The sequence below is a fragment of the Zonotrichia albicollis genome, chromosome 35 (assembly GCF_047830755.1).
Source record: "Zonotrichia albicollis isolate bZonAlb1 chromosome 35, bZonAlb1.hap1, whole genome shotgun sequence".
NCBI lineage: Eukaryota > Metazoa > Chordata > Aves > Passeriformes > Passerellidae > Zonotrichia > Zonotrichia albicollis.
Window position 1 is genome coordinate 1627738 of NC_133853.1, and position 26747 is coordinate 1654484.

The 26747-nt window shown below is 46.5% G+C and overlaps 1 protein-coding gene across 1 annotated transcript in view; it reads right to left on the reverse strand.

The window, feature by feature from the left end:
- LOC141726445 (olfactory receptor 14A16-like) overlaps positions 1-2255 on the reverse strand; it is a 74452-nt gene extending 72197 nt beyond the window's left edge. Inside the window, exon 1 of the mRNA XM_074531350.1 lies at positions 1530-2255. Coding sequence (XP_074387451.1) covers positions 1530-2255 — 726 coding nt within the window. The remainder of the gene's footprint in view (positions 1-1529) is intronic.
- Positions 2256-26747: the final 24492 nt, after the last annotated feature.

The following is a 26747-nucleotide window of genomic DNA, read 5'->3' on the forward strand; positions in this document are numbered from 1 at the left end:
TTTGTCCTCTTTATTTTCCTGTTTATAAATTGATATCAGCAATGTCAAATTGATATGGACCCCCAACACCTTCTAACGCAGCCTAAAGAGATAGGAAAATCAAGACTCTACATGGCTGACAATCAATCATATTTTGTCCCTACCCCCGCTCCACCATTTCCCTCATCCAACCCCTGGCGTTCCTATGGATCAAGAATAGTTTGGCCAGCAGGAACAGGGCGGTGAATCTTCCTCTGTGCTCAGCAATGGTTGGGCAGCACCTCCAGTGCTGTCCGATTCTAGGCTCCCTTGGGTGGGCAATAGAAAGAAATTTGTAGCAGGAAGAGTAAAGTAAGCAAAGCTGAAGCCAAGGAAATGCTCAGAGCAGTTTTAGGGTAGCTGCCAGGCAGCCCTTGCTCTGAGCAACAGCATCTGCAGTGGGACATGAAACTCCCAGCTCATGGGAACAAACTTTCTGGCTGAGTGCAGAGGCCAGGACAAAGCTGAGTGGTTTCCCTGGTGTCCCCCAGCCCTTGCTGGCCCCAGGGGCTGATGGCATTTGTGCTCCCTCAGGTTCATGTCCCCACACCAACAGCATGGGGGTGCTCCCCCTGCTCTGTGCAATGCAAACAGGGGCTGCTGAGCCAGTGCTGCCGTGTCTGTGTCTGCAAGGATGGGGCACCTGTGTGAGCTGGGGGAGAGGTCAGGGCTGCAGAGGGGGGATGTTGTTGGCAGCTCCATGAGGACGCTCTGGGACGCTGCCCTGGGCTGTCCAGTGCACTGGGGATGGATCAGCCCCTGCTCTGCTGCTCCTTCCCTTCTGCCCCAGGGCTCTTGCAGAGCCCCAGCCATGCTGTTTGCCCCCAGCCTGCCCACGGCCAGCCTGGGGATGCTCACAGGGGTTTTCTGTGCTGAGCATTGGCCTGGCCATGTTCTTGAGAAAGCCTGGGCAAGGAGCCTGGAGCCCCCAGGGCCTGGCCTGAGGTGTCAGCACTGCCCCAGCAGAGCCCATGGCCTGTCCCTGCTGCAGCCCCGGCACTGCCACCCCCAGGGCTGTGCCCGGCCCCGAGAGCACTCAGGCCCTGCAGCAACACCAGGGCCACCAGGGCAGCGGGGCAGGGCCACGACAGCAGCACTGGCAACACCAAGAGCTGCTGCTGCTGGGCACAGCTGCTGGGCTGGCACTGATCTGCCCTCAGTAGACATTGCTGCAGCAGCTCCAGAGTAGGGAACAAAAGGGCAGAAAAGTTCTGCAGTTTTCTGGTGAAAATTTTGTTGGTAGAGATCATAATTTCATTTAAGGGCACCAAGAACACAGCCCCGCATTGCCACAGTCTGTGGCCACAGGGATGGTGGAGAGAAAGAAAATGACCAATGGAACAAACAGTGACATTTCTTTTTGGACAATAAGAAAAATGTAAAACAAAGGTAAAGAAACTCTAAAATGAAACCAAGAAGAAGTATCAAAGATTACTTTTATTACAAGTGATTAGCAAACACTGGCCAGCAGTTTAATGTTCCTGAAACCATCTAGTCATCAGTGTCCACACTGCAGCCTTGAGCTCCTGGTTCCTCAGGCTGTAAATGAGGGGATTCAGGGCTGGAGGCACCACTGAGTACAGAACTGACAGGGCCAGATCCAGGGATGGGGAGGACATGGAGGGGGGCTTCAGGTAGGCAAATGTGCCAGTGCTGAGGAACAGGGAGACCACGGCCAGGTGAGGGAGGCAGGTGGAAAAGGCTTTGTGTCGCCCCTGCTCAGAGGGGATCCTCAGCACAGCCCTGAAGATCTGTACAAAGATGAAAACAATGAACACAAAACAACCCAATGATAAACAGACACTAACAGCAAGCAGCCCAAATTCCCTGAGGTGTGATTTGGAGCAGGAGAGCTTGAGGATCTGCGGGATTTCACAGAAGAACTTGCCCACGGCATTGCCATGGCACAAGGGAAGGGAAAATGTATTGGCTGTGTTCAACAGAGCATTGAGAAAGCCACTGGCCCAGGCAGCTGCTGCCATGTGGGCACAAGCTCTGCTGCCCAGGAGGGTCCTGTAGTGCAGGGGTTTGCAGATGGACACGTAGCGGTCATAGCACATGATGGTCAGGAGGCAAAACTCTGTTCCAAGAAAAAAGAAAATCAGAAAGACTTGGGCAGCACATCCATTGTAGGAGATGTTCCTGGTGTTCCAGAGGGAATTGTGCATGGCTTTGGGGACAGTGGTGCAGATGGAGCCCAGGTCGCTGAGGGCCAGGTTGAGCAGGAAGAAGAACATGGGCGTGTGCAGGTGGTGGCCGCAGGCTATGGCGCTGATGATGAGGCCGTTGGCCAGGAGGGCAGCCAGGGAGATGCCCAGCAAGAGGCAGAAGTGCAGGAGCTGCAGCTGCCGTGTGTCTGCCAATGCCAGCAGGAGGAAGTGCCTGATGGAGCTGCTGTTGCACATTTGCTCTGCCTGCGCATGGGCACCTGTTCATGAAGAAAGGACAGCAAAGATTTAGAGGAGATACCTGTCACCAAAATCAAATCTATTTCCCATATACCCTCCCCTGGCACATACACACACACACACACACACACACACACACACAATCTCTCTCTCTCTCTTTTATTTATAGGAGTTCTGGGGTTCTTTTAAAAAGCTTCCCCCTATCCTGCTCTTCTTGGATATCAGAAAGCCTCGGAATGTCTGTTGCCCCCAGGGAAACAGAGTGCGTTCTGTGAGGTAAAGTGATGACTGGAGAGTGAGGGTAGATGGTCTCCCATTCTGACCTGTTTAGAGTTTCTCTGGGCTTTAATCTTTCTCAGGTGGAGGGGGGTCACCTTCCAATGATTCCCCTAAAATGTCACCCGGCACAGCTGAGAGCAGATGGATCCACCACAGCCCAGCTCCACATTTGTAGCCAAGGACTCACATTGCTCATTCCACCAACCCATCAGCATTTTCAGTGTCACAGAAACTCTGCCTCTCCTCATCAATCTTATAACTCAGAGATGCTCTAGGACAGGTTTGCACCCTGAATTGAAGCTCCCAGCTTGGACTGAAGTATCAGAGAGACTTCCAAGTGTCCATATGATGGCATGGGATGAAGGGAGATGCAGCTCCTTCCCTGGCTGCACTGACAGCATTGCCCAGAGCCGGGCACTGGGCACAGCATCACCCAGAGCCAGCTGTGCCCCCTGCCAGAGCCCCCAGTGCTGGGCAGCTGCTCCCAGCCCTGTGCTCTGCAGAGGGAACTGGGCCCGGGGCTGCAGAGCTGCCCCATGGCTCTGCTGCAGCTCTGCCTGCACAGGAGGGGCTGCACGCCTTGGAGCCCCGGCCCTGAGGGCAGAGGCTTGGCTGGGGCACAGGAGGGAGGGGGCTTGTTCAGAGGGAGGGGCTGCACTGGAGGGAATCCTGTGGGCATCTCTAAACTCTCCCTGCCACAGCAATTCCGGGGTTTGTTTTCTCTCATTGCCTGATCTTCTCTCTGCTTCCTGCAGATTTCCCTGCTGGAGGTTTTTCCCTGTGCCTGATCTCTCCCTGCCAGCACTCAAAGACCCCAAATCTCTGTCCACTCTCTTTGGCCTGACAGAACCCTGCCTGTTTGCAGGGCACTGGCTGGGGGATCTTCTGTTTGCAGCTTGGAGAAAGGACAGCTCAGACTGAGCCTGATGGCTCCAGCAAAGGTGATGCTGGTGCTGTCCATGGACAGAGTGGCTGAAAGCACATTAGGGATCTCCTGTGAACCTATTGATCACTAAAAGTAACCGTTTGGATTACTCAGGCACTTGTCAAAATTCCTAATAAATATTCCATATTCAGATTTTAATATTATATGCCCCCTCCCTGCCATTCTCCAATAGTACAAAACTGAATACAAAGTCTTAGGAAATTTCCTCATCTTAATCAAAATCATTGTCTTAGAAATATTCCATGACTGATCAGAAATCCTCAGCATGTCAGAGCTTCATGAGCACTTCACCTCCCCTGCACCGGAAATACTCAGAGTTGTACTCACAGAGTCTGTAGGCATTGGGATGTTCCAGCTTCAGGAGATCACTCCAGGAGCTGCAGCTGCATTGTCCTGCAGCCAGAGGTTCCTGTGCCAAGGGCTGGCAGTGATTCTGCCCCAGGCACTTCTCAGAACCTTCCCAGACCTGACTGATTGAAGCTCACTGTGCCTCTGTGCTGGGCCTGGGGTGGCTGCAGGCAGTGCCCCAGCCCTGCTGGGCTGGCAGAAGAGCTGCTCATCAAGAGAAATGTGCTTTTGAAGCTCTTCTTGCCTCTTTAGGAGCCCAGCCCAGCCCAGCACCTCAGACACAGCACAAGGACTTCAATGAGCCTCTGGGGCTTTGTGCTCAGGCCCTGAACATCAGTCCCTGATAGGGAGCTGAAGAAACTTCTCCAGAACTCCAAATCAGAATCCAGCTCTAAACTTTCTTGGACTTTTAATGGGTCCCACTGAGGGACACGACTGAGAAAGTGTCCCCAGGCCCCAGGCAGAGCAGAGAACTGGAGGCAGTGATGACAGGTGGGGACAAAGAGAAGCCAAGTCTTGGTGCCCTGGGGCACAGCAGGGTCTGTGCCACCAAGGGCTGGGAGGAGACACCTTGTCCTGAGGCCCTGGGGCCTCCTGGCACAGCCCCAGCCAGGCTGGGCACTGTCAGCCCCTTGTCCTGCCCTCAGCATCCACCCCTAGCCCATATCCCAGTGGCCTCAAGGATCTGCTGGAACGAGTCCCTGGGGAGCCTTGCTCAGCAATGGCCCTGGGGCTCCTTAATGCTCACAGAGTTTTTCAAAGGACTTTGGGTTTGGCTTTTGCCTTGGAGTCTCTGAGAGGTTTGTGCAATCATGGCCTCCAATTATCTGTTTTAATTAGTCCCTTGAGAGGCTTTGTCAGTAACAACACTCACTGAGGCTCATTAATACTTCAAGGTACTTCAGTTATTCTAAGATACTTTGTGTTTCTCTTTTGATACAGACTCTGTGAGAGGTTTGTGCAATCATGGCCCCAATTATCTGCTTTAACAAGTCCCTTGAGAGCTTTGTACTGACATTTAGTGGGGCTCATTAATACTTTGAGATACTCAAGATTTTTAAGGTACTCTGGATTTTCCTTTCCACACTGAATTTCTGAGAGGTTTTTTCGCCATCCTGGCCTCCAATTCTCTCCTCCAAGGAGTCCAGGAGGAGCCTGTGTTGGGGATTCACCTCACTGGGACCCATTCATTCTTTGAGACACTCTGGGTGTTTTCTCTGACTTTGACTCCTGGAAAGGTTTGTGCAATTGCCTCTCAGGCCCTGAGGTTGCAGGGCTCAGCTCCAAATGCACCACAGGGCTCATTAGGATCAAGCAAGTCTTGACAAACCATGGCTCTGCCTTGATTTCCCTCTGCTCTAGTGCAGTTCATCAGAAATGTTTCTGTAGTGGTTTTGGTTCACCAATTTGAGATTTCTTGGAAAATGCAGCAATTATTTTATTGGGTTCAGTGTTGGCTAATGACCAGTGCACTCACTAGAATATCCTTACTCATTTCCTCCTGTGTGATAAGATTAGGAGAACGGCAAAGCAGATTCAAAACTTTAAAAGGATATAAGGAAAAGTTCATTAATAGCAACTAAAAGAAAGAGTAATAAGAACAAAACTTTCAGAACACTTCTCCTCTCCCTACAACCTTTTCTTTCTTACTGACAATAAAAAGAGACAAACCTAAAATTTTCAGTCAGTTTACCCCAACTAGAATAGTCTTTCTTGAGTTCACTTAGGGAGAGGAGTCTCTTTTTCATGCTATGGAGACTTCTCCAGAAGAAACACTTCTCTTGTGGCTTTCAATTTCCATGAATAGCAACTGCCCAGAAAAATCTGCAATTGTGACATCTCTCCCAATTTTTCAAAGTTCTTTTACATTTGTGTTTATGGGCCATCCCTCCCATCTGGGACTCAACTTCCTTCTCGCTGCCGTCATGTGTCTTCATGTTGCTCCTCTATGTGCCTGCACTTTGTCCTTTTCTCTCACTCGAAGGAGGATGAAAGCACTGAAAGAGTTCATATCTCACCTGGGGCCTGCAGATGGTTCCGTGACCTGAGCTGAACTCAATACTTGCAGCCAGACCTGCTCCATATTCCCTCGGTTCCATGGGGCCCCACAGTGTCCCAATGGTCCCTTGCTTTCAGGAGGCCCTGAGGTGTCACAATGCCCCCTTGGTTACACCAGGCCCTGAAGGGTCACAATGGTGTCAATGGTTCCATCAGGCCCCACAGAGCCATAATGGTCTCTAGGTGCATGAAGCCCCTCTGTGTCACCATACCCCCTTGGTTCCATGGGCTCCAGTGGTGCCACAGTGATCCCCTTGGTTCCATGAGGTCCCCACAGTGTCCCAGGGATCTCCATGGGAAGGAAAGAACCCAGCCCCAGTGTTGCAGGGACAGTGACCAGAGACCAAGGCCAGCCAGCCTTGATGGTACTGGCTGATCTTTCCTGGGAGCAACACTTAGATATACAGAATTTTAGAGGCAGAATGCCAATTTCAGATATGGACACCTGGAGGAGAAGGATGTTTCTTTTCCATAGAAAAGAAAGCACGGAACACTGATTCAACAGTGACATTTGGGGATCTATGGGGGCTATTGCAAATCTTTTCTGCACCTCATGACCCAACAGGAGCTTCTCTAATAAACGTTGTCTGAAGCTTTCCCCATGAGAGGAACCCCTGTGAGTGTCTGGGACATCCCGTCTCTTTGGCAGCCTGGAGAATGCTGGGATGTCACCGTGGAGCCCCCATGAGTGCCTGTGACAGATTGATGTCCTTGCAGCCCAAGGTCCCCTGGGATGTCACCATGGAATGGCTGCGACTGCCTCTGACCACAGGGCTCTTTACCATCCCAGAAAGCCCTGGGAGGTCTCCATGGGGCCCCTGTCTCTGCCTGTGATATTCCAGCTCTTGAACAGCCTGGAGACTCTTGGAAAGTCCCCATGGAACCCCTCTGAGAGCCTGTGACAAATCTGATCCTTACCAAGCAAACATCACCAGCCCCCTGTTGCTATGGTCAGTTTCCATGGCAACCATCACGGCCTCCTCTTGCTGTGGTCTGTTTCCATGGCAACCATCACCAGCCCCCTGTTGCTATGGTCAGTTTCCATGGCAGCCCCATGGATACCCCATGCCAGGGGTAGTTCCCATGGACACCAGCTCAGGCCTGCAACCAGAGCCCGTTGCCGTGGCAACCACTGGCAGCCCCATCCCCAGGGTCATGGGATCCCAGAACCACAGAATTGGCTGAGCTGGGAGGGACCCATCAGGATCCTCCAGTCCAACTGCTGGCCCTGCACAGGACACCCCAACAATGCCAGCCTGGGCCTGGCAGCGCTGTCCAAACGCTGCTGCAGCTCAGAGAGCCCTGGAGCTGGGACCCTTCCCTGGGGAGCCTGGGCAAAACTCCAGCAGCCTCTGGGCAAAAACCTTTTCCTGACATCCAACCTGAGCCTGCCCCGACTCAGCTGCAGCCGTTCCCTCCACTCCTGTCCCTGGGCACCAGAGGGAAGAGGTTCCCACAGCCCCAGCCAGGGACCCGCTCCCAAGGCTGTTGCCATGGCCACCAGGGCTGGGACCAGCTGGGATGCTCGGTTTCCACGGGCCAGGGTTCAGGAATGGGATTCCCCAATTTCCTGCTCCCACTAAAACCACGCTGCTCTCGCTGCCCTCCCACCTCCCCTGGAAAGCACAAAAGGCAAAGATCCCGGGCTGGGATAAGAACAATTTATTGGGAACAGCAACAAGAAAAGGAACAAATGGAACAGAAACAATATTGATAACAGAGTGTAGAAATGAAACTGTTTACAGGGAAAACTAAAACACAACTCACTGGGTCTGCCTGGTCACAATTTCCCCTTCCTGGAAAGGACACCCTTCTCCTCAGGGAGAGTCCCTGTCTTGTCCCTGGCAATGACCTGAGGTGGGAGTGGATGTAATAACAGGGCCATGGGCAGAGCCACATGTTTTTCAATGCCACATCATGTCACTGGGAGGGGCAGGACAAGGGACAGGTGTCTTCCCAGCAGGGATCACAGGGAAAATGGATCACCAGGGCTCTTCCCAATGTGGATCCTCCAATAATTGGTGAAGTTGGGGCAGCACACGAAAATCCTCCTGCACCTGGGGCACTGGCAGGCCTTCCCTTACCGGTGCCTCCGTTGGTGACTGGTCAAGGCAGAGCTCTGGATGAAGCTCTTCCCACACTGGGGACACTTGTAGGGCCTCTCCCTATTGTGGATGCGCCGGTGGGTGACCAGGTTGGAGTTGTGCTTGAAGCCCTTACCACAGTCAGGGCAGCAAAAGGGCCTCTCCTCGGTGCGCATCCGCTGGTGCTGGAGGAGATTGGAGCTGGTCCGAAACCTCTTCTGACACTGGGGACACTTCTAGGGCCTCTCCCCAGTGTGGATGTGTTGGTGCCTGATGAGGGCAGAGCTGCAGCTGAAGCCTTTCCCACATTCCCCACACTTGTAGGGCCATTCCCCGGTGTAGATCATCTGGTGGCTGTTATGTTTGCCCAATTATCCCATCAAAAAAAAAAAACAAACAATATTTTAAGGTAGCAACAATTTTAATTGAATAGTTTAGAAAATATATAAATAAGGGATAATTTGGTTCAAATAATAGCACATAAGCAAAAACAACCGCGGGGTACGGAGGGCAGGGTTCTTGACCCTTGCCACTTCACGTACAAGCTTGCCAAGTAAAAGTCACCCCTTATATGCCATGTGTCAATTCCATCTCCTCCAATTTTCTGTTCGTCACTTCTCTGTCTCCGCCTTCATTACCACCTTTACCACGCATGCGCCACCACTCGGTTTGGTGATCGCACAAGTCTTTGGGGGTCGTCACTGATGAAGGCCCCGTAGTCTTCTTCGTTGTCCTTTAATTCACCTTTGGGTTACACATGTGCACCAAGCCAGTACAATGTAAGCCAAGACTAACGTATCACTGCATCTACATATCAAAGCAATAAGTCCCTTATAATTAGCATTTTCTTGGACCCAACCAGGTTCTTGGTCATTTTTAGCAACTGTATCTTCAGCTTCTTTCCTGTGGTCCTTGAGAACATCTGCTGGGAAGGGGGGGTGGGTGGAGCCCCTCTTTTCCATCTCTTCTTTGGCATTACAACTTTTAACTATTAACTGTTTTATTATTATCAAATATTAATTACTGTATCAATATTAATTATTGTTTCAATTTTTATCAGCACGAATCATACCTATTTAACACAAATCCCCCATTTCTCTTTTTGATCATTATGATTCGTGCTGTATTTAAAAGGCTGTGCCCTGATATCTTTTATATTTTTCAGAATTTTGGTTTTCTTGTTGTCTTTTTTCAGCTTCAAACTTTTCCAGCATTTAATAATTCCAATTCTGTAGCAATTCTTTGCATCAATCTCACAAACAGATTCTTATTCAAGGCTGGCAAATCCCAATCTTTGTAATACTGTTTTAGCTGTTTATACAATTCAGCCAATTCTGTTGACTCTTTTCTCCTGTTCTTTTCTCTATTTCCCTTTGTTTCTTTTTCTTGTTTTATTTTCTCTTTTAATTTTTCTTTTAGTGCCCGATTTCCCATGCCTATACTTGGATCCTTTCCATTATCATCTCTTTTAAAATAAAGGCATCTTTCATATTGAGGACAAATTTGATCACCATGGGGATAAGGAGCTCGTCCATTATATCCCAAATTTTTCTCTACCCAATACATTTTTTCTTTTTTAATACAAACATCTATAACACTGCTGCATTTGTAGCAGGCAGAACTAACATATGGGTGTGTTACAAACACAGATTCCATCTTGTCCTTAACACACGCAGGGTGATTGTAATAATCACAAATGTTGAAATTGCTGGGACTTGGTTTTTGCTCTGATTGCTTTTTCATTGCCAAAACTCTGTTCAGTGTGGCTCTCTGGCTTTGGCCAACTGCCAAGGGTACCAAAATGATCACAGTGAAAATAATCCTTAGGAAATCTACCTTTCTACCTTTCTCAAGGCCCCTTGGGTTGCAACCAAGGGCCGAGATGCCAGTCTTCTCGGTAGCAAAGGTAATATCCTGGGATCTAGTCACCGGTGCTTTTAGTTTCCTTGGTACCCATAGTCCCACAGAGTTTGCTTGTCTCCTTTTAAATGCCATTTCCCAGTTCTAGCTGGTTAAGAAGCAATAATTAAAACAAAAAGAACAGTGAAAAGATTAGGCCAGAATACCATAAACCTGTATTTTCCAAAATTTCCGGGATGTGCCAACCACAATAAGATTTTTGTAATTATTTTCTGCTTCAAGGGCGGGGAGTTCATTAAGTCGCCGCCTCCAACAGGCAAACTCACAGCACCAATATGCCCCTGCAATGTGCCTATTGTGTACTATATAAACTTATTTTCTACAACAACTATCAATTTTGAAACACTGGTCTATAATATTATAAGTTGCTCCTTCTCTTATTTGTGCTATAGCCAATATAGCAAGAACCAATTGATCTAAGTTCTCTATTAATCCAATCGCTGCTGGAAGGGTCCCGTCTCCCAATCTCAAAGGTATCCAAAAAAATCACTAGCAATGTGTTCTATAATTAGCTGACTAAATACATAACTATAGCAAAGCAAGCAAATCAATTGTCTCTCCTTCTCTTCTCTCTTAGTTACTTTCCACCATGAGTTAAAGCAGAGTGTGCAAACAATACATATCCGTGGATGACACCCTAAACCATGTTTACCGCACTCTCAACATTTTTTTTCTCTAAGCTCTTTTAACAACAGGTGTTACCAATCTCAGTTTCTGGAATTGCAGTTCTGTAATCAATTCTAATACTGTTGCTGGTGGGTGATCCTGGAGGAGATCTTCGATCTTTTTAGGCTGTTCCCACTGATTCAGAAAGTCTTTTCATTATTTTTCCACCAGCGTTCTTCTGCCTCTGAGCTCAAGGGAATTGCGGTCCGCAGCCACTCCAGGATGCTTAGTTCCTTCTTAATAAATCAGGGTTAATATAAATCATGTTCCAACAATATTTTAGCTACTGTTTGAACTGTAGCCCAAGCTGCTGGAAATGCTTTAACCCACTGAGTTAATTGATCTATTATAACTAACAAATATTTCCACCGACCTACTTTAAGCAATTCTATAAAATCAACCTGGATTTTTTTTCAAATAGCCTGTAGGCTGTTTTGCATCCTCCAAAGGGAGGTCTTCTTAACACCTTTTTATTTATTTTTTTAACAGGTAAGACACCCCTGGGTAATTTATTTTCCAATTTCAAATATCTTTATACACCCATAAAATTTTAAAAAGTAATCACAAAAGGCCCTTGTTTTCCAGTGTGTCTGTCTATACAAGTTATCTAAAATCTAATGTGCCACTGGTTTTTGGCATCATAATCTTGCCATCAGGAAAAACTCACTTTCCCTCCTTAAATGTTGCTCTTAATTTCCTTATAGCTGCCAATTCTGCAAGCGGAAGGGAAAGTGTCTCCTGCTGAATTTTTATTTTTATTTTTTTTTTATAAGGTCATGATTTTAGTATCTCCCTTTCTTAAGGTCGCTCCTTTTGCTTCTTCATCAGCCAAATTATTTCTCTGATTCTAATATCCCTCCCTCTCTGGTGTTCCTTTACATGAACTACTGCTATTTTCTTTGAGCCTTTTAAAGCTTCAAGTATCTAAATTATCAATCTCCTGTGTATTAACCCTTTCCTTTGAGTGTTTATAAGTCCCCTTTCCTTCCAAATTTTTCTAAAAGTATGTACTACACTAAAAGCATATTTGGAGTCTGTATAAATAGTCCCTTCTTGCCCTTTTAGTATTAATAAAAAATGCACAGAGTAATACATAAAATTCACAGGCTTGTGCTGACCAGGAGGGACTAAGGGGACCAGACTCCTTCACCCTAAACTTTTTCCCACTTCACCTGAATGCCAACCCGTGTCATTAGTTTCTAGATTATCTTCTTCAGTTAAAGAATAAATTTTAAGTTCTTGTTCACAGGGTTTTATCTATAAATTTAAGGCTATTATTAGATCTCTGCCTAACATATTATTCTCGGCCTCTGGTATCAACAATAAATCATTTACTCCAAATTTGTCATCTGTTTCAATTTGCACTCTTTTTATTACAGGAACAGGGAAATCCTCTCCTGTAATTCCGATTACTGAAACTCGCTCACTACTTATCTCACATCCTTGGGGTAATTTTGTCACTGTCGACCGAGAAACTCCTGTATTTACTAAAAATACGACTTCTTCACTCTGAGGACCTACTCTTAGCTTTATTATCAAGGCCTCTTCTGGGTGTAATTCGGTCCTCTTCGTTAAACAAAGCTCTTGCCCTCTCTGATTCTCCTGAGAAGTTTTCTCATCTTGCTGTTTCTTTCTGCAATTTTTTTGCAGGTGCCCCTTTTTATGACAATAAAACAGGTGGGTCCCGCACCCTTCAAAGTGGGGCAAGAATTTTTTAAGTGTCTTTTCTTGTGGCAGGAAAAATGCACAGGTCTTGTGTTCCTAAAAATAGATCCTGACATCCACTGCTTGTTTTTCCCTGCAGATTTTTCTGTATTCAAAGCTGCCTGCATTTCTTGAACTGCTGCCACCAAAATTCTGGCATCTGCTTTCTGCTTTTTCTTATTTCTCTTTACAAACACCCTTTGTGCTTCTCTCAGTAACTCTTGCAGTCCCCTGTCCTGCCAATCTTCTAATTTTTCCCAGCTTTTTCCTAATGTCACTGCAAGATCTCGTCACAAACTGAATTTTTAACAGAACCTGCCCTACTGCAGTATTAATATCTATACCTGAACATAATTGCAAGTCTCTTTTTAATCTTTTTAACCATTCTGCCGGTGACTCATATTTTTTCTGATGCTCACTCAAAACTTTTCCTATATTATGTCCTTTAGGCACTGCCCTCTGAATTTCTTGATTTTCTTCCCTTCGGGATTCCCATTCATCCCAAAACCACATTAACATCCCCAGTGGGCTGTCCTGAGGAACGCTCCACCCCTGAGAACCCCCCCTCACGGTTCCCAGATACCTCAAACCACTGTGAATTTTTCACACAATCCGCAGCCCCTGGGTCAAGGAACTTAGTTTTTCCGTGACCCATTTCTGGCGGCAACAAACTGAGAAATCCCCGGTACCAGGAGAGTCTTAGTTTCCCACACTCACCCCGTGGCTCAACTCCTCACTTATTACTCTGTCACACTGCCTTTTCAATCTACTTGTTCCACTCCTCTCTCTCCCTCTTAATCTATTAACCCCGTCCTCTCTCCATCTAATCACATACTAAATTGCCTGCTACCAACCCCTCCAAGGAAACTGAACCTATTCATTCATTCTCTCAGTCTCCCTACTGAGTCAATCCCTCCTGCCCAAGGACCTTCCCACAGGTGCCTGGACCAGGGATCCCCTCCTTCCCCCTGGGTCAAACCCTCCCGGGGTCCCCACTCATTCACTTTTCTTTCCCTTCCCTCCTTTCCCGGCCGGTCTCCTCGCGGAGAACACGAAAACGCGGTACTGGGAGGTCCCAATCACTTTGGGGGTCCGGGACTGCCCAGCCCTCTGTCTCAGACACTCCACACACACACACATGCAGCCGCCCCCCGACCCAAAACCTCGGGATACTCCTCCTTTTCTCACGAGGGTCTTCGTGCACAAAGCAGTTTTCTATGGGTACTCTCTCTCTTACAAGCCGGCACTCTGGTGGGAGCCTCTCCTGCGCACTTCCAATAACTAATTTGCTTATGCGTTATTGTAAAAAGAACTCTCTTTTCCCAAGGGAGAGTGGCCTAGCCTTGGGACCACTTAAAAGTCTGGTGGGGAGCTCCTTCTTAGAAGCTATCCACCTCCCCGGAGTTAAAAGAGTTCCTGGGTATCGGCACCAAAATTGTTATGTTTGCCCAATTATCCCATCATAAAAAGGCCAAACAATGTTAAAAGTAGTAACAATTTTAAAGAAATAATTAAGATGAAAAATATAAAATTGGATACAATATAATTTGATTAAAATAAGGGATAATTTGGTTCCAATAATAGCGCATAAGCAAGAGATACTGCGGGGTACGGAGGGCAGGGTTCAATGACCCTTGCCACTTCACGTACAAGCTTGCCAAGTGAAAGTCACCCCTTATATGCCATATGTGAATGCCATCTCCTCCTATTTTCAGTTCGTCACTTTTCTGTCTCCGCCTTCATTACCACTTTTACCATGCATGCGCCACCACTCGGTTTGGTGGTCGCACAAGTCTTTGGGGGTTGTCACTGATGAAGGCCCTGTAGTCTTCTTCGTTGTCCTTTAATTCACCTTTGGGTTACACATGTGAACCAAGCCAGTACAATGTAAGCCAAAACTAACGTATCACTGCATCTACATATCAAAGCAATAAGTCCCTTATAATTAGCATTTTCTTGGACCCAACCAGTTTCTTGGTCATTTTTAGAAACTGTATCTCCAGCTTTTTTCCTGTGATCCTTGAGAACATCTGCTGAGAAGGGGGATGGGTGGAGCCCCTCCTTTCCCTCTCTTTTTTGGCATTACAACTTTTAACTATTAACGGTTTTATTATTCTCAAATATTAATTACTGTATCAATATTAAATACTTTCAATATTTATCAGCACGAATCATACCTATTTATCACAATACTTTGTGACTCTTTGGGTGTTTCCTTTGACTGTGACTCCTGGAAATGTTTATGCAATCTCCTCTCAGGCCCTGAGGTTCCTGGGCTCAGCTCCAAATGCACCACAGGGCTCTTTAGGATCACACATCTTCTGACAAACCATCAATCTGCCTTGATTTTCCTATGCTCTACTGCAGTTCTGCAGAAAGATTTCCTTTTGCAGTTATGAAGAAATATTTCAAAGAGCTTCTAAGAAATATGTATTCCTATACTAAAGTGTGTTTTTTATTGCTGTTCTTATTATACAAGTGGTGATTGCAGTATTCAGTGATTGATATTGATCCAGGGTCTCTCATAAGGAGGTCTGGCCAGGTCAGTGAAGTTGTATCTTGAGAGCCGACCCAGTGTGGACAACCTTGCATCACATTCCCCAACACCATGTGAGAAACTGTTTTTACTTTCAAAAATTTAAATGCTTCATTAAAACCTTATCAAAATATCACAGAAGACTGAATAAAGAAAAGAATACAGCACCAGGAGCAAAGGATTTAGTCAACATGTGCTCATCTACAAAATGGATGTTCTGTCTTTTAAACCTCTAGCCCCTCCCAAAGTCTTGTCAATCGACTCCTTCTTCACTGTCCAGTGGTGGAGATCACTCTCTTACTCCTTGATTGGAGCTCAGGTGCTGCCATAGTAACAAGCCAACCCTCCCAGGTGCCCCAACTGCTGAGGCTGTGCTGTGATAACAAGGCAAGGGAAGTGGAAGGATAACTATACATCTACAAAATGTCTCTTAACATATACTTAATATTCACCCCTTAATTGTGAAGGTCAACCATAAGGTTACTCATCTATAACAAACACCCTTTTCTTTTTCTGTAAGTCATTTTGCTTGAACAAATAAGTAAAAACTTTCTCTCTCTTGAATGAGTCATAGCAGCATTTTTGGATGTGGGCAAGGACAGTGGGAACAGGAGAAAAAAATCTCATGTTTTCCTTAGACACACTTATTTGGAACGGACAAAAGGGCATCACAGAGGTCCAGTATGGCTTTGACTCCCACCTACCATGCCTATGTGGCTGCTACCCATAGTCGGTGTATCCTAGGGGTGAGTACAGATGCCAACTTTGTTCTGCCCTCCAGTCCCAGTTAAATCAAAAGACAACGGAGAAAGAATAGAGGTCTGGTCTGGCCTTTTGTCCCTACTTTACCATGCCTATGGGGTTGCTGCCTGCAGCAGGGCTATGGAGCCTTCTTGGTAGCAAACGAAGGGGCCAACCCGATCTTGCCCTCCTTCCTTTGTCTTATTTTCTTGAAGAAGCTGTCCCATTACCTTTTACAGTCCCTTGTGTACTTCCCCTCAACAGATGCTGGTATTTCTCACCCATGAAAACAGGAAGACATTTCTCGAGCTGGTTGGTGGAAGCTTGACTCCACTTTTTGGGCGTCTTGGTGTTTTTCTGGTTGTCTCTCAGTCTCTGCTTGAGAGTCAATCTTGTTTCAGCCAGCCTGATGTTACAGTCCACTCTTTGGGTTCTTCTGCTCGGCCTTTGACTCTGTTGGCATGAGTCCATCCCCACTCTGCAGTTCGCACGGCCGATTCAGTGGTGAGCAGTACATGAAAGGGATCTTCCCAATGAGAAGTTAGAGGCTGATCTCTCCATGGCTTGATCATCACCCAATTCCCAGGGATAATATTATGGATTCTGAAATCCAGGGTGGTAGTTTGACAATTGCCCCTTTATATCTTAGCCCTTCTAAGGTTTGTGATATGGACATAACATATTTCTTGGCATTGGCTTTCCCTTCCTCATAGGGGCAACCTTCTGGGGAGGGGGTCAGGAAGGGTAACCCAAGCATCATTTCCTAGGGTGACACGATCAGATCTGACAGGGATTGGGTTCTAATTCTTAATAAGTCCAAAGGGAGACTTTTTATTCATGACATTTGGGTTTCAATCATTAGCTTAACTAGAGTTCTTTTAAGGGTTTGATTCACTCTCTCAACCTGAGCAGTACTCTGTGGATGCCATGGAGTTGTAATTCCCATTTTATTCCCAGGGCCTGAAAAATTTTCTGCAATATCTTCAATGTGAAATGAGTTCTCCAGTCTGAATCAATCCTGTTTGCCATCCCATATCGGGGAATGATTGATTCTAGAAGTGTTTTACTCACAACATTGGCATTGGCTTTAACAGTGGGTACCACTTCTACCCAATAAGTCATGTGATCTTCTATCACTGGCAAAAATTTCCACTGTTGTACATCGGGAAGCTCAGTAAAGTCTACCTGGATGTTTTGGAAGGGCCTTAAGACTAGTTCTGACCCTCCTCTGGGTGTTTTCCTCATGATTTTCTTATTGACTTGTTGACATATCACACATTGTTCAGATGCTTAGCTATTCTGAAAATTCCCATGCAGCCCCATTCCCTTAGGAATTGATCACTTAGCACTTGTGCGCCCCAATGTGTTGTTCCATGTATGTCTTCTAACATTTTATTGGCTAGGGTTTATTCAACATTTTCCTCCCATCTGCTAATCTCCACTTCCCTTTGTTATCTTTCTTGGCTCCTATTTTAAGAAGTTCTTCCTCTTCTTTCCCACTGAATACCGGGACTTTTTGCATTTCTCTCATGGGTGTTAATACTATTATTAGCTTTTCTGTCTCTGATTCAGTTGCATTTTTAACTTCTAAATCAACTAAATTCTTCCCTTGCACCTCCTGAGTCACCCTTTTGTTGATGCCCTTTAACATACATCACTGCTACCTCCGCTGCTAATTGTTAGGTTTCTAACTCTTCTGAAATAAGTTTTTCATGAATCAGTCTCTTTCCCTTTGAATTTAATAGCCCCCCTCTTCCCAAATTTTTCCAAAGGCATGCTCTACTCCAAAAGCATATTTTCAGTCCTCTATATATATATTTTTCCCCTTTTCTGGGCTAATATTTCCAGAGCTCATTTTAGGGCATACAACTCACACACTTGGGATGACCAGTTGGAAGGTAACTTTCTTTTTTCTATGGCTACCAAACCTTCATGCACTATAGCATACACCGATACCATGTGCCCCTTTATTACCCGTGAAGATCCATTGATATACAATTGTTTTCCACCTTGGAGTGGTTGATCTGTCAGGTCCTCTCTTCCTTTAGTTTGATAGTTTATAACCTCTAGGAAATTATGTATTAGTTCCTCACCTGGTTCTCCATACAAGAACTGGACAGGGTTGAGTTGATTACTCACAATTAGCTCTAAACCATTATGTATTAAGATGGCTTCATACTTTAGCACTTGAGAATCAGTGAGCCATTTCTCAGCCTTTTGGCTCAAGATACTCCTTACTGAGTTTGGGATATATATCTTCAATTTTCCCCCAAAAGGTTAATTTTTTGCTTTCTGCTAGGAGTAGGGAGGTCGTTGCCACCACCTGAATGCAGATTGGCCACGCCTGGCTGACAGGGTCTAGTAATTTTGATAAATAGGCCACTGGTTTTCCAGATTCTCCCCAGTCCTGGGCTAACAATCCATGTGCTATCCCTTTTTCTATATTCACAAACAGATAGAAGGGTTTGTCTAAAGCAGAAAGACTCAGTGCCTGACTAATTTTTGCTTCAAAACTTCAAACTTTTGTTCATCGTCCTTTTCCCACCTAATCTCTTCTTCAACTAAGTTTTTATACAAGAATTGGATGGCCTGTGTGTATCCTTCAATCCATAGCCTACAATATCCCAAGAGACCTAAAAACCTTCTGACTTCCCTCTTAGTTTTTGGCTGTGGGTGTGAGGCTATCCCCGTAATTCTCTCAGTGTTCAGCTGCCAGCTCCATTGACAAATCACATGTCCTAGGTATTTTACTTTGATCTCTACAAATTGAAGATTCCCTTTTGATACCCAAAGTCCTTGGTTCCCCAGAAAATTTACCAACACTATAGTGTATTCCCAAAAGTCTTTTTCTTCCTGTCCTGAGAAAAGCAAACAATTTACATATTGGATGAGCTTTATCTCAGATTTAATGGAGAAGAGTTGTGTTACTTCTCCCAAGGCGTAACCAAACAGGTTTGGGGATTTGGAAAACCCTTGGGTTAACCCAGTCCACCGAAGCTGTTGCTTCCTCCTGGAATCAGGGTCCTCCCATTCAAAAGCAAATATATCCAACTTTCCTCTGCCAATGGACACACCCAAAAAGCATCTTTTAGGTCTATCACACTGAACCACTGGTGTGCTGGGGGGATATTACTCAGTAGTGTAGAGGGGTTAGGCACTACTGGGTACTGATTCACTGTTCTTTTGTTCACTTCTCTCAAATCTTGGACAAGCCTGTAAGTCCCATCTGACATCTTTACTGGTAATATGGGTGTATTATGGGGGGACATACATGGTTCTAAGGTCCTGTCCTCAACTAGGTCCTGAATCAGTGGCTCCCCTCCTCATCTCCCTTCCAGGGAGAGTGGATATTGTCATACCCGAACTGGATGGTTCTCATGAAGTATTTTCAATACTATAGGTTTGATGTTTAATTTACCTCACTTTTTCAGTTTTGCCCACACCATCTCATGAATTTTCTCCTCATTTTCTTCCCTCAATCAGAGAAGCTTAACTGCCATTTTCCCTTTCTCTGGGAGCACTCCCATGTCAAACTGCACCTGTAAATCCCATCCTAATAAATCTCACCCTGCTTCTGTAACTAATTGAACATCCCCAATTCTTATTTTATTTGTTCCTTCAAACTTTATTTGCATTATACGTTTGAAACCTTTGCCTTGTCTATGTTTGAAAAGACAAATGTCTGCTAATGAAGGCAGAAGCCACTCCTGAAATGGGAAAGGTAAACCCCCTCCCTCAGAATTGTTATAATTTTGAAATTAGGAGGCTCTCAGGCACAGATGTGGGAGCAGGCATAACAGTTCTTTATTAGGGAAGAAAGAAAAAATAAACAATGCAGTAATAGAAAACAACACTGACAGAGTCGGAATACGACCTGACACTCTGTGGGTCAGGGTGTTGGTAGCAGTCCAATTGAAATGGTGGCTGCAGTCCTCCTGCAGTCTTTATGCAGAAAATGTGGTTTTGTTAGAGCAGTGATCCTGTAGAAGGGTGTAGTCTTCCTCTGAAGATCCAGTGGTGGTGTAGATGGGCTTGGTCTTCCTCTGGGAATCCAGTGGAAAATGCAGCTGCTCCTCTGGGAATCCAGTGGAAAAGGCTGCTTCTCCTCAGGGAATCCAGTGGAAAAGGCTGCTTCTCCTCAGGGAATACAGTGGAAGGGGCAGATGGGCCTCTAGGAATCCGGTGGAAAGGCTGTTCTGGTGTCCCAAAATCTCAGATTATATCCAGGGTGGAATGCTTGGCTCCTCCCTCTGGGCAGAGCATCTCACAATGGGATGATGTAATTTTATCAGTCATGCAGTGACACTCAATAGCCCATTAACATCAGATGTCTCCCCAGAGGGAAGATTGGTTTATAGAAGAGATAAAGAAAAACTGCCCAGTTCACAGATGGTAAATGGCCCACCTCAGACAGATGGGAATAGAACACACACATTACCTTGCAATCTAGGACATTATCTACGCCTTATTCTATTTCCATCTACATCACAATGATACCTTACACAGAGTTCTCTTTTAAGACTAAGTTTCCCTGTGGTACACAACATCTTTCTCCATCTTTCTGTATTATCCACCAAGTGTAACCAGGTCCTTGAGCAAAAACAATCCTGTGGATGGGTTTGTCTTTGCTTGAGGTGGGATTAATCCAAACAGTCTTTCTTGAAATACCTTTCATATGAACCACAGGGACTTTATCTCCATCCGCTGTGTGCAAGGGTTCAGACTGGGCAGGACCAGCTTGACTGATGGACCCTCTGGTGTTGACCATCCAGGTGGCCTTCGATAAGTTCATTTCCCAATTTCTGAAGGTTCCCCTGCCCAGGGCCTTCAGGGTAGTCTTAAGTAGTCCATTGCACCATTCAACTTTCTTGGCGGCTGGTGCATGATAAGGGGATATGATAAATCCATTCAATACCATGTTCTCTGGACCAGGTGTTGATAAGGCCATTCTTGAAATGGGTCCCATTGTCTGACTCAATCCTCTCAGGGGTGCCATGTCTCCACAGGATTTGCCTTTCCAGGCCCAAGATGGTGTTCCAGGCAGTGGTGTGAGACACAGGGTAGGTCTCCAACCATCCAGTGGTGGCTTCCACCATGGTCAGCATGTAGCGCTTGCCCTGGCGTGTCTGGGGCAGTGTGATGCAGTCAATCTGCCAGGCCTCCCCATACTTGTACTTGGACCACCGCCCACCATAGCACAGGGGCTTCACTCGCTTGGCCTGCTTGATGGCAGCACACGTCTCACAGTCATGGATAACCTGAGAAATACTGTCCATGGTTAAATCCACCCCTCGGTCTTGTGCCCACTTATAGGTGGCATCTCTGCCCAGATGGCCTGAGGCATCATGGGCCCATCGAGCTAGGAATAACTCTCCCTTGTGTTCCCAGTCTAGGTCTGTCTTTGACATCTCTGTTTTTGCAGCCTGATCTACCTGCTTGTTGTTTCAGTGTTCCTCATTAGCTCTACTCTTGGGGACATGGGCATCTACATGGTGGACTTTCACAGGTAGCCTCCCTTCCCTGATATCAATGTCTTTCCATTCATCAGCAGTCCAGATTGGCTTCCGCTACACTGCCAGTTGGCCTCTTTCCCCCTTTCCAGCCAGCCTCACAGACCATTGGCTACCATCCAGGAATTAGTGTAGAGATAGAGCTTTGGCCACTTCTGTCTTTCAGCAATGTCCAGGGCCAGCTGAATGGCCTTGATTTCAGCAAGTTGATTCGATCTACCTTCTCCTTTGGTTGCTTGGGCAACCTGATGTGTAGGGCTCCATTCAGCTGCTTTTGACTTTTGTTTCATCCCTACAATGCGACAGGAACCGTCAGTGAAAAGAGCGTTTTGTGGTTCTGCTGGTAGTTGGTTGTATAGTGGAGCGTCTTCAGCACGTGTCACTGGTTCCTCTTCCTCTTCATTACTGAGACCAAAGTTTTCACCTTCCAGCCAGTTTGTAATTATTTCCAAAATCCCAGAGTGATTCAGGTTTCCAATACGGGTACACTGTGTGATGAGGGCAATCCATTTGCTCCATGTAGCATCAGTGGCATGGTGGGTGGTGGGAACCTTGCCTTTGAACATCCACCCCAGCACTGGTAGTCGGGGTGCCAGGAGGAATTGTGTTTCTGTACCAATCACCTCTGAGGCAGCTTGGACTCCTTCATAGGAAGCCAAGGTTTCCTTTTGTGTGGGAGTGTAGTTGGCTTCAGAGCCTCTGTAGCTTCAACTCCAAAATGCCAGTGGTGAGCCTTGAGTCTCCCCAGGCACCTTCTGCCAAAGGCTCCAGGACAAGCCATTGTACCTGGCTGCAGAGTAGGGCATGATCTTCACATCTGGTCCTGTCCTGACTAGGCCAAGGGCTACAGCATGAGCAATCTCCTGCTTGATCTGTGCAAAGTCTTGTTGCTGCTCAGGGGCCCAGTGGAACTCGTTCTTCTTGTGGGTGACCAGGTAAAGAGGGCTCATGATCTGACTGTACTCAGGAATGTGCATCCTCCAAAAGCCTATGGCATCCAGGAAAGCTTGTGTCTCATTCTTGCTGGATGGTGGAGACATTGCTGTTATCTTGTTGATGACATCTGTAGGAATCTGCTGCTGTCCATCTTGCCACTTCACTCCCAGGAACTAGATCTCATGAGCTGGTCCCTTAACTTTGCCCTTTTGATGGCGAAACCAGATTCCAGGAGCATTTGGATGATTTTCTCTTCTTTCTGTAACACTTCTGCTCATGTGCTCCCCCGCACAATGATATCATCAATATACTGTAGATGTTCTGGAGCCTCACCCCTTTCTAGTGCAGTCTGGATCAGTCTGTGGCAGATGGTGGAGCTGTGCTTCCACCCCTGGGGCAATCGGTTCCAGGAGTACTGCACTCCCCTCCATGTGAAGGCAAACTGAGGCCTGCATTCTGCTGCCAAAGGAATGGAGAAAAAATGCATTGGCAATGTCTGTAGTGGCGTACCACCTTGCTGCCTTGGACTCCAGCTCATACTGGAGTTCCAGTCTGTCTGGCATAGCAGCGCTCAGTGGTGGAGTCACTTCATTCAATGCAAGGTAGTCCACAGCCAATCTCCATTCTCCTTCAGATTTACACACAGGCCAAATGGGCTGTTGAAGGGTGAGTGAGTTTTGCTGACCACCCCTTGGCTCTCCAGCTCTTGGATCATCTTATGGATGGGAACCATAGCATCTCAAGTGGTTCTGTACTGTCAGTGATCCACTGTGGAATTGGGAATTGGCACCTGTTGCTCTTTTCCCGTCAGGCGTCCTACTGCCGATGGATTCTCAGACAACCCAGGCAAGGTGTTCAATTGCTGGATGCCCTCTGTCTCTACAACTGCTATCCCAAATGCCCACTTGAGTCCTTTTGGGTCTTTGAAATACCCTCTTCAAAGGTAGTCTATGCCCAAAATACATGGGACCTCTGGGCCAGTCACAATAGGGTATTTCTTCCACTCATTTCCAGTCAGACTCACATCAGCTTCCACCAAAGTGAAATCCTGGGATACCCCTGTCACACTAGCAATAGAAACAGACTCTGTCCCCACATGTCTCGATGGCATTAATGGACATTGAGCACCAATATCAACCAAAGCTTTATACTCTTGTGGTTCTGATGTGCCAGGCCAACGAATCCACACAGACCAGAAAACACAATTTTCCCTGGCCTCTACCTGGCCAGAGGCAGGGCCCCTCTAAGCCTGGTTATCCTTCTTTCCCTGGGCATACGCCTTGGATGTTCCTTCAAGGGAATGGGACATGTCCTCATCATCATACCTGGCTGTTCGGCTACGGGCAACTGGAGCTGCTTTCTTTCTGGTGGCTTCCTTCAGTTCACGCACCCATCGTGCCAGAACAGCAGTAGGTTTTCCATCCCATCTCCTCATGTTTTCCCCACAATCACGCAGGTAGAACCACAGCTCAGCTTGTGGGGTGTACCTTCTCTCTCCATCTGGGGAACATCTGCCTTAGGTACCAGAACCTCTGATCTGTACTGCTGACCTTTGCAGAAGGTCTTCTTTAATCTCCTCTCTGAGCTTCTTATGATTCTCCTCTATCTTATCCTCTAAGTTCTGCAGACGTGTTTCTACTGCTGCAATTCTGGCATGTGTCAGGCCATGCACAGCATCTGCATATGCTCGGAGCTATCTTTGCCATGTCAAGCACAGTCTCATCTCTCTCATCCCTCTTCATTATGGCTAAGGCAGAAGCATATTCATGTGGCCCAAGTCGTACGAGTTTTCACCACATCACAGACGTGCATGGTACCAAGTCTGGGTTCCTAGTTGTTACATCATCTGAGAAGACAATCTCTGCCACTGCCATTTCTCTCAGGCATTGGATCCCTTGCTCTATTGTCTTCCACTGAGTTTGTTGCATATAAAGAACGTCTGCACACAGGTATCTTTGTGCAACACTTTCCAAGACCCATGCCCAGAGGCTGTGAGGGCTAGCCCCCCTCATCATTCCTTGGTCAATGACAGGATTCTGTGACAGGGATCCCAAATGCCTCACTTCAGTGCCCTCCAGAATTGTAGCCTCGCCTGCAGCATCCCAGAGACAGACTAACCAACGGACAACCTATGGATTCATCTGGTCGTCGGGTGTAATCGTTCCTTAGGCCACGAAGGTCCTTCAGGGAAAAGGACTCAATATTGGCTTCTGATCTCGTACCTGCTTCTTTGACTCCTGATTTTATGTCAGGAAGTGTTGAGGTTCCTTCTCCTGCATCATCATCATCATCATCATCCACTGGTTGATTGGTCTTGTCAGGGCACTTTCCACTTGTAGTGCTGGTAGCAACAGCCATTGGTTGAGGCTTATTGTCTGGTTTAGCTGCTGGCTTAGGCTCACTATCTGGTTTGGCTGCTGGCTTCGAGCCTGGGGTGTTGGCTGCAGCCTGAGTGACTGGGATAGCTGATTTATCTCCCTGTCGCCCTCCCTCTGTCTGCTGCCCTACAGTATCTAGCAATGTGCGATAAGCACAAGCCAGGGCCCAGCTCACTGCAATGATCTTTTCCTCCTTAGGGTCATCATGGTACTTCTCTTTCATGTATTTCACCACCTCAGCTGGGTTCTGAATTTCTTCATGGGGAAAGTCCCAAACTATAGGGTCAGAGAATTCCTTCAGGATTTGGCCCATATCCTACCATTTCCCACACCACTCAGGATTTTCCACACCCTGAGTAGACACTCAGAGTCTGCTCCTGAGTCAGGGGTCTCATCAGCCCCTCTAGAAATCTCAGCCCTCATTCTAGAGAAGCAGCAGACTGTATAAAGAAAGCTTACCAGAATGAATACCAGAAAGATGGTTTCTTTAACATTGAGGGGAAACTGAACATTCTCCAATAGCAATATAACAGATTCAGAGAAGAAGAAGGAAAGCAAAGGCTGAAAAGCCTCATCCCCTTCTCCTCCTCTAACAAACTGGGTGCACAACTGTAGTCATGAACCATTCATACCTGGAACAGACCCCGGCACTTTTATAAACTTCCTACAAGTCATTACCATCAAGCCCAGCCCAATAGCTATCCTAGTCCGTGCCCCTCTACTGCAAAACCTACATACTAGGGACAACACTGGAACTATTTCTGGGTAAGAAAATAAACCTAGGGACCATAGAGATATTATACAAAAAAACATAGGGACCAGAAACACATGCAGGCCTCCACTCCAAGAGACATTATGAATTCAAACAACGTGGCTACTAACTGCTTTATCCCAATACAGAGTAATTGCAACCAAAATACAGTCAGAACAGGGTTTTTTCCACTCTCTCGAGCATCATGTTGGGCACCAATTATTTGTCGTGGTTTAGGGTAAATTTGTGAGAAAACATCCAAAAGGGGGCACCCCCAGAAAGCAAACCCACGTGGCCCCTACCCACAACCAGTTCGGGAAAAACTTCCTTGGAGAGAAGTGGAAAGAACCTGTTTATTTAACAGGCACAGCATCCCCAGCACAAAAAAAAAAAAAAAAAAGAACAATACCAGATGACAACACTCAATTGCCGCTCTGAAGAGACGAAAAATTCAGAAAGTCTCTCCTGTGGATGCTCGCTCTCTTATCAATCCCTCTGGCACTGGGAAAGGCTGCTGCCCAGAGTAGGCCCCCATAGGCCACAAAGTGCAAGCTCTCAGTGCTCCCCAGGTCCCAGTCCGGAGCAGGTTCAAACAGTTCCAAGAAAAGGGAAAGAAAAACAGTCCAGGGAAAACTTCTCTGCCTCAGCCAGCTAAACTAACTAAAAAGCAAAGGAGGGCTCTGTTCTGCTCCAGACAACACAGTGCAGCACGGAATGTGGAGTGAGTGCAATCTCTGATTGTTGTCTGTCGTGTCCAGACAACACAGTGCAGCACAGAATGTGGAGTGAGTGCAATCTCTGATAACAAACGCTGTGCTTCTTCTTCTCCCTGCCTTCACTCTCAGAGCCAGTCTTGAAAACACAGAAAAGAATACCCAGCATAAACAGAACAGATGATTTGGGATAAAAGCATCATAAAGTCACCCTAGGGCAACCACAAATAAAAAGATGTTTTTACCAAGAAGAAAGGTACCACAAGCAAATACGACATGTCGATGTGGCAAGTAGAAAAAAGGTCTAAGACTTTTCCTGTGGAAGAAAACTGGAAAACAATTTCCAGCTTATACTGTAACACACTCACTTTTTGTGATTGGAGAATAGTAACATGAATATGGTAATTATAGCAGTTATGCTAGGCTCTAGGTAACAGTACAGGTATTGATTGGTTGTTATGTATTAGCTGCTCAGCAAAGAAAAATATATAATGCATTGTAACCAAAATTAAAGGGTCTTCAGGCTTGTCTTTAAGTTGGAGCTGACAGCTGAAGGCAAAGGCTCTGTCACCCGTGACCGTGGACTGCTGTAACATCTTGGATACAATAAACTGTATTTTAAAGAGCTGCCTGAAGCCCTGCATCCCTCGTTATGGCTCTTACATTCCTGGGTGCCATTTCCAGTCTCAGTTGGACAGCACACCCCCTGAACCTACGGTGGTGCTGCTGCCCTGCTCCCTCTCGCCCTCCC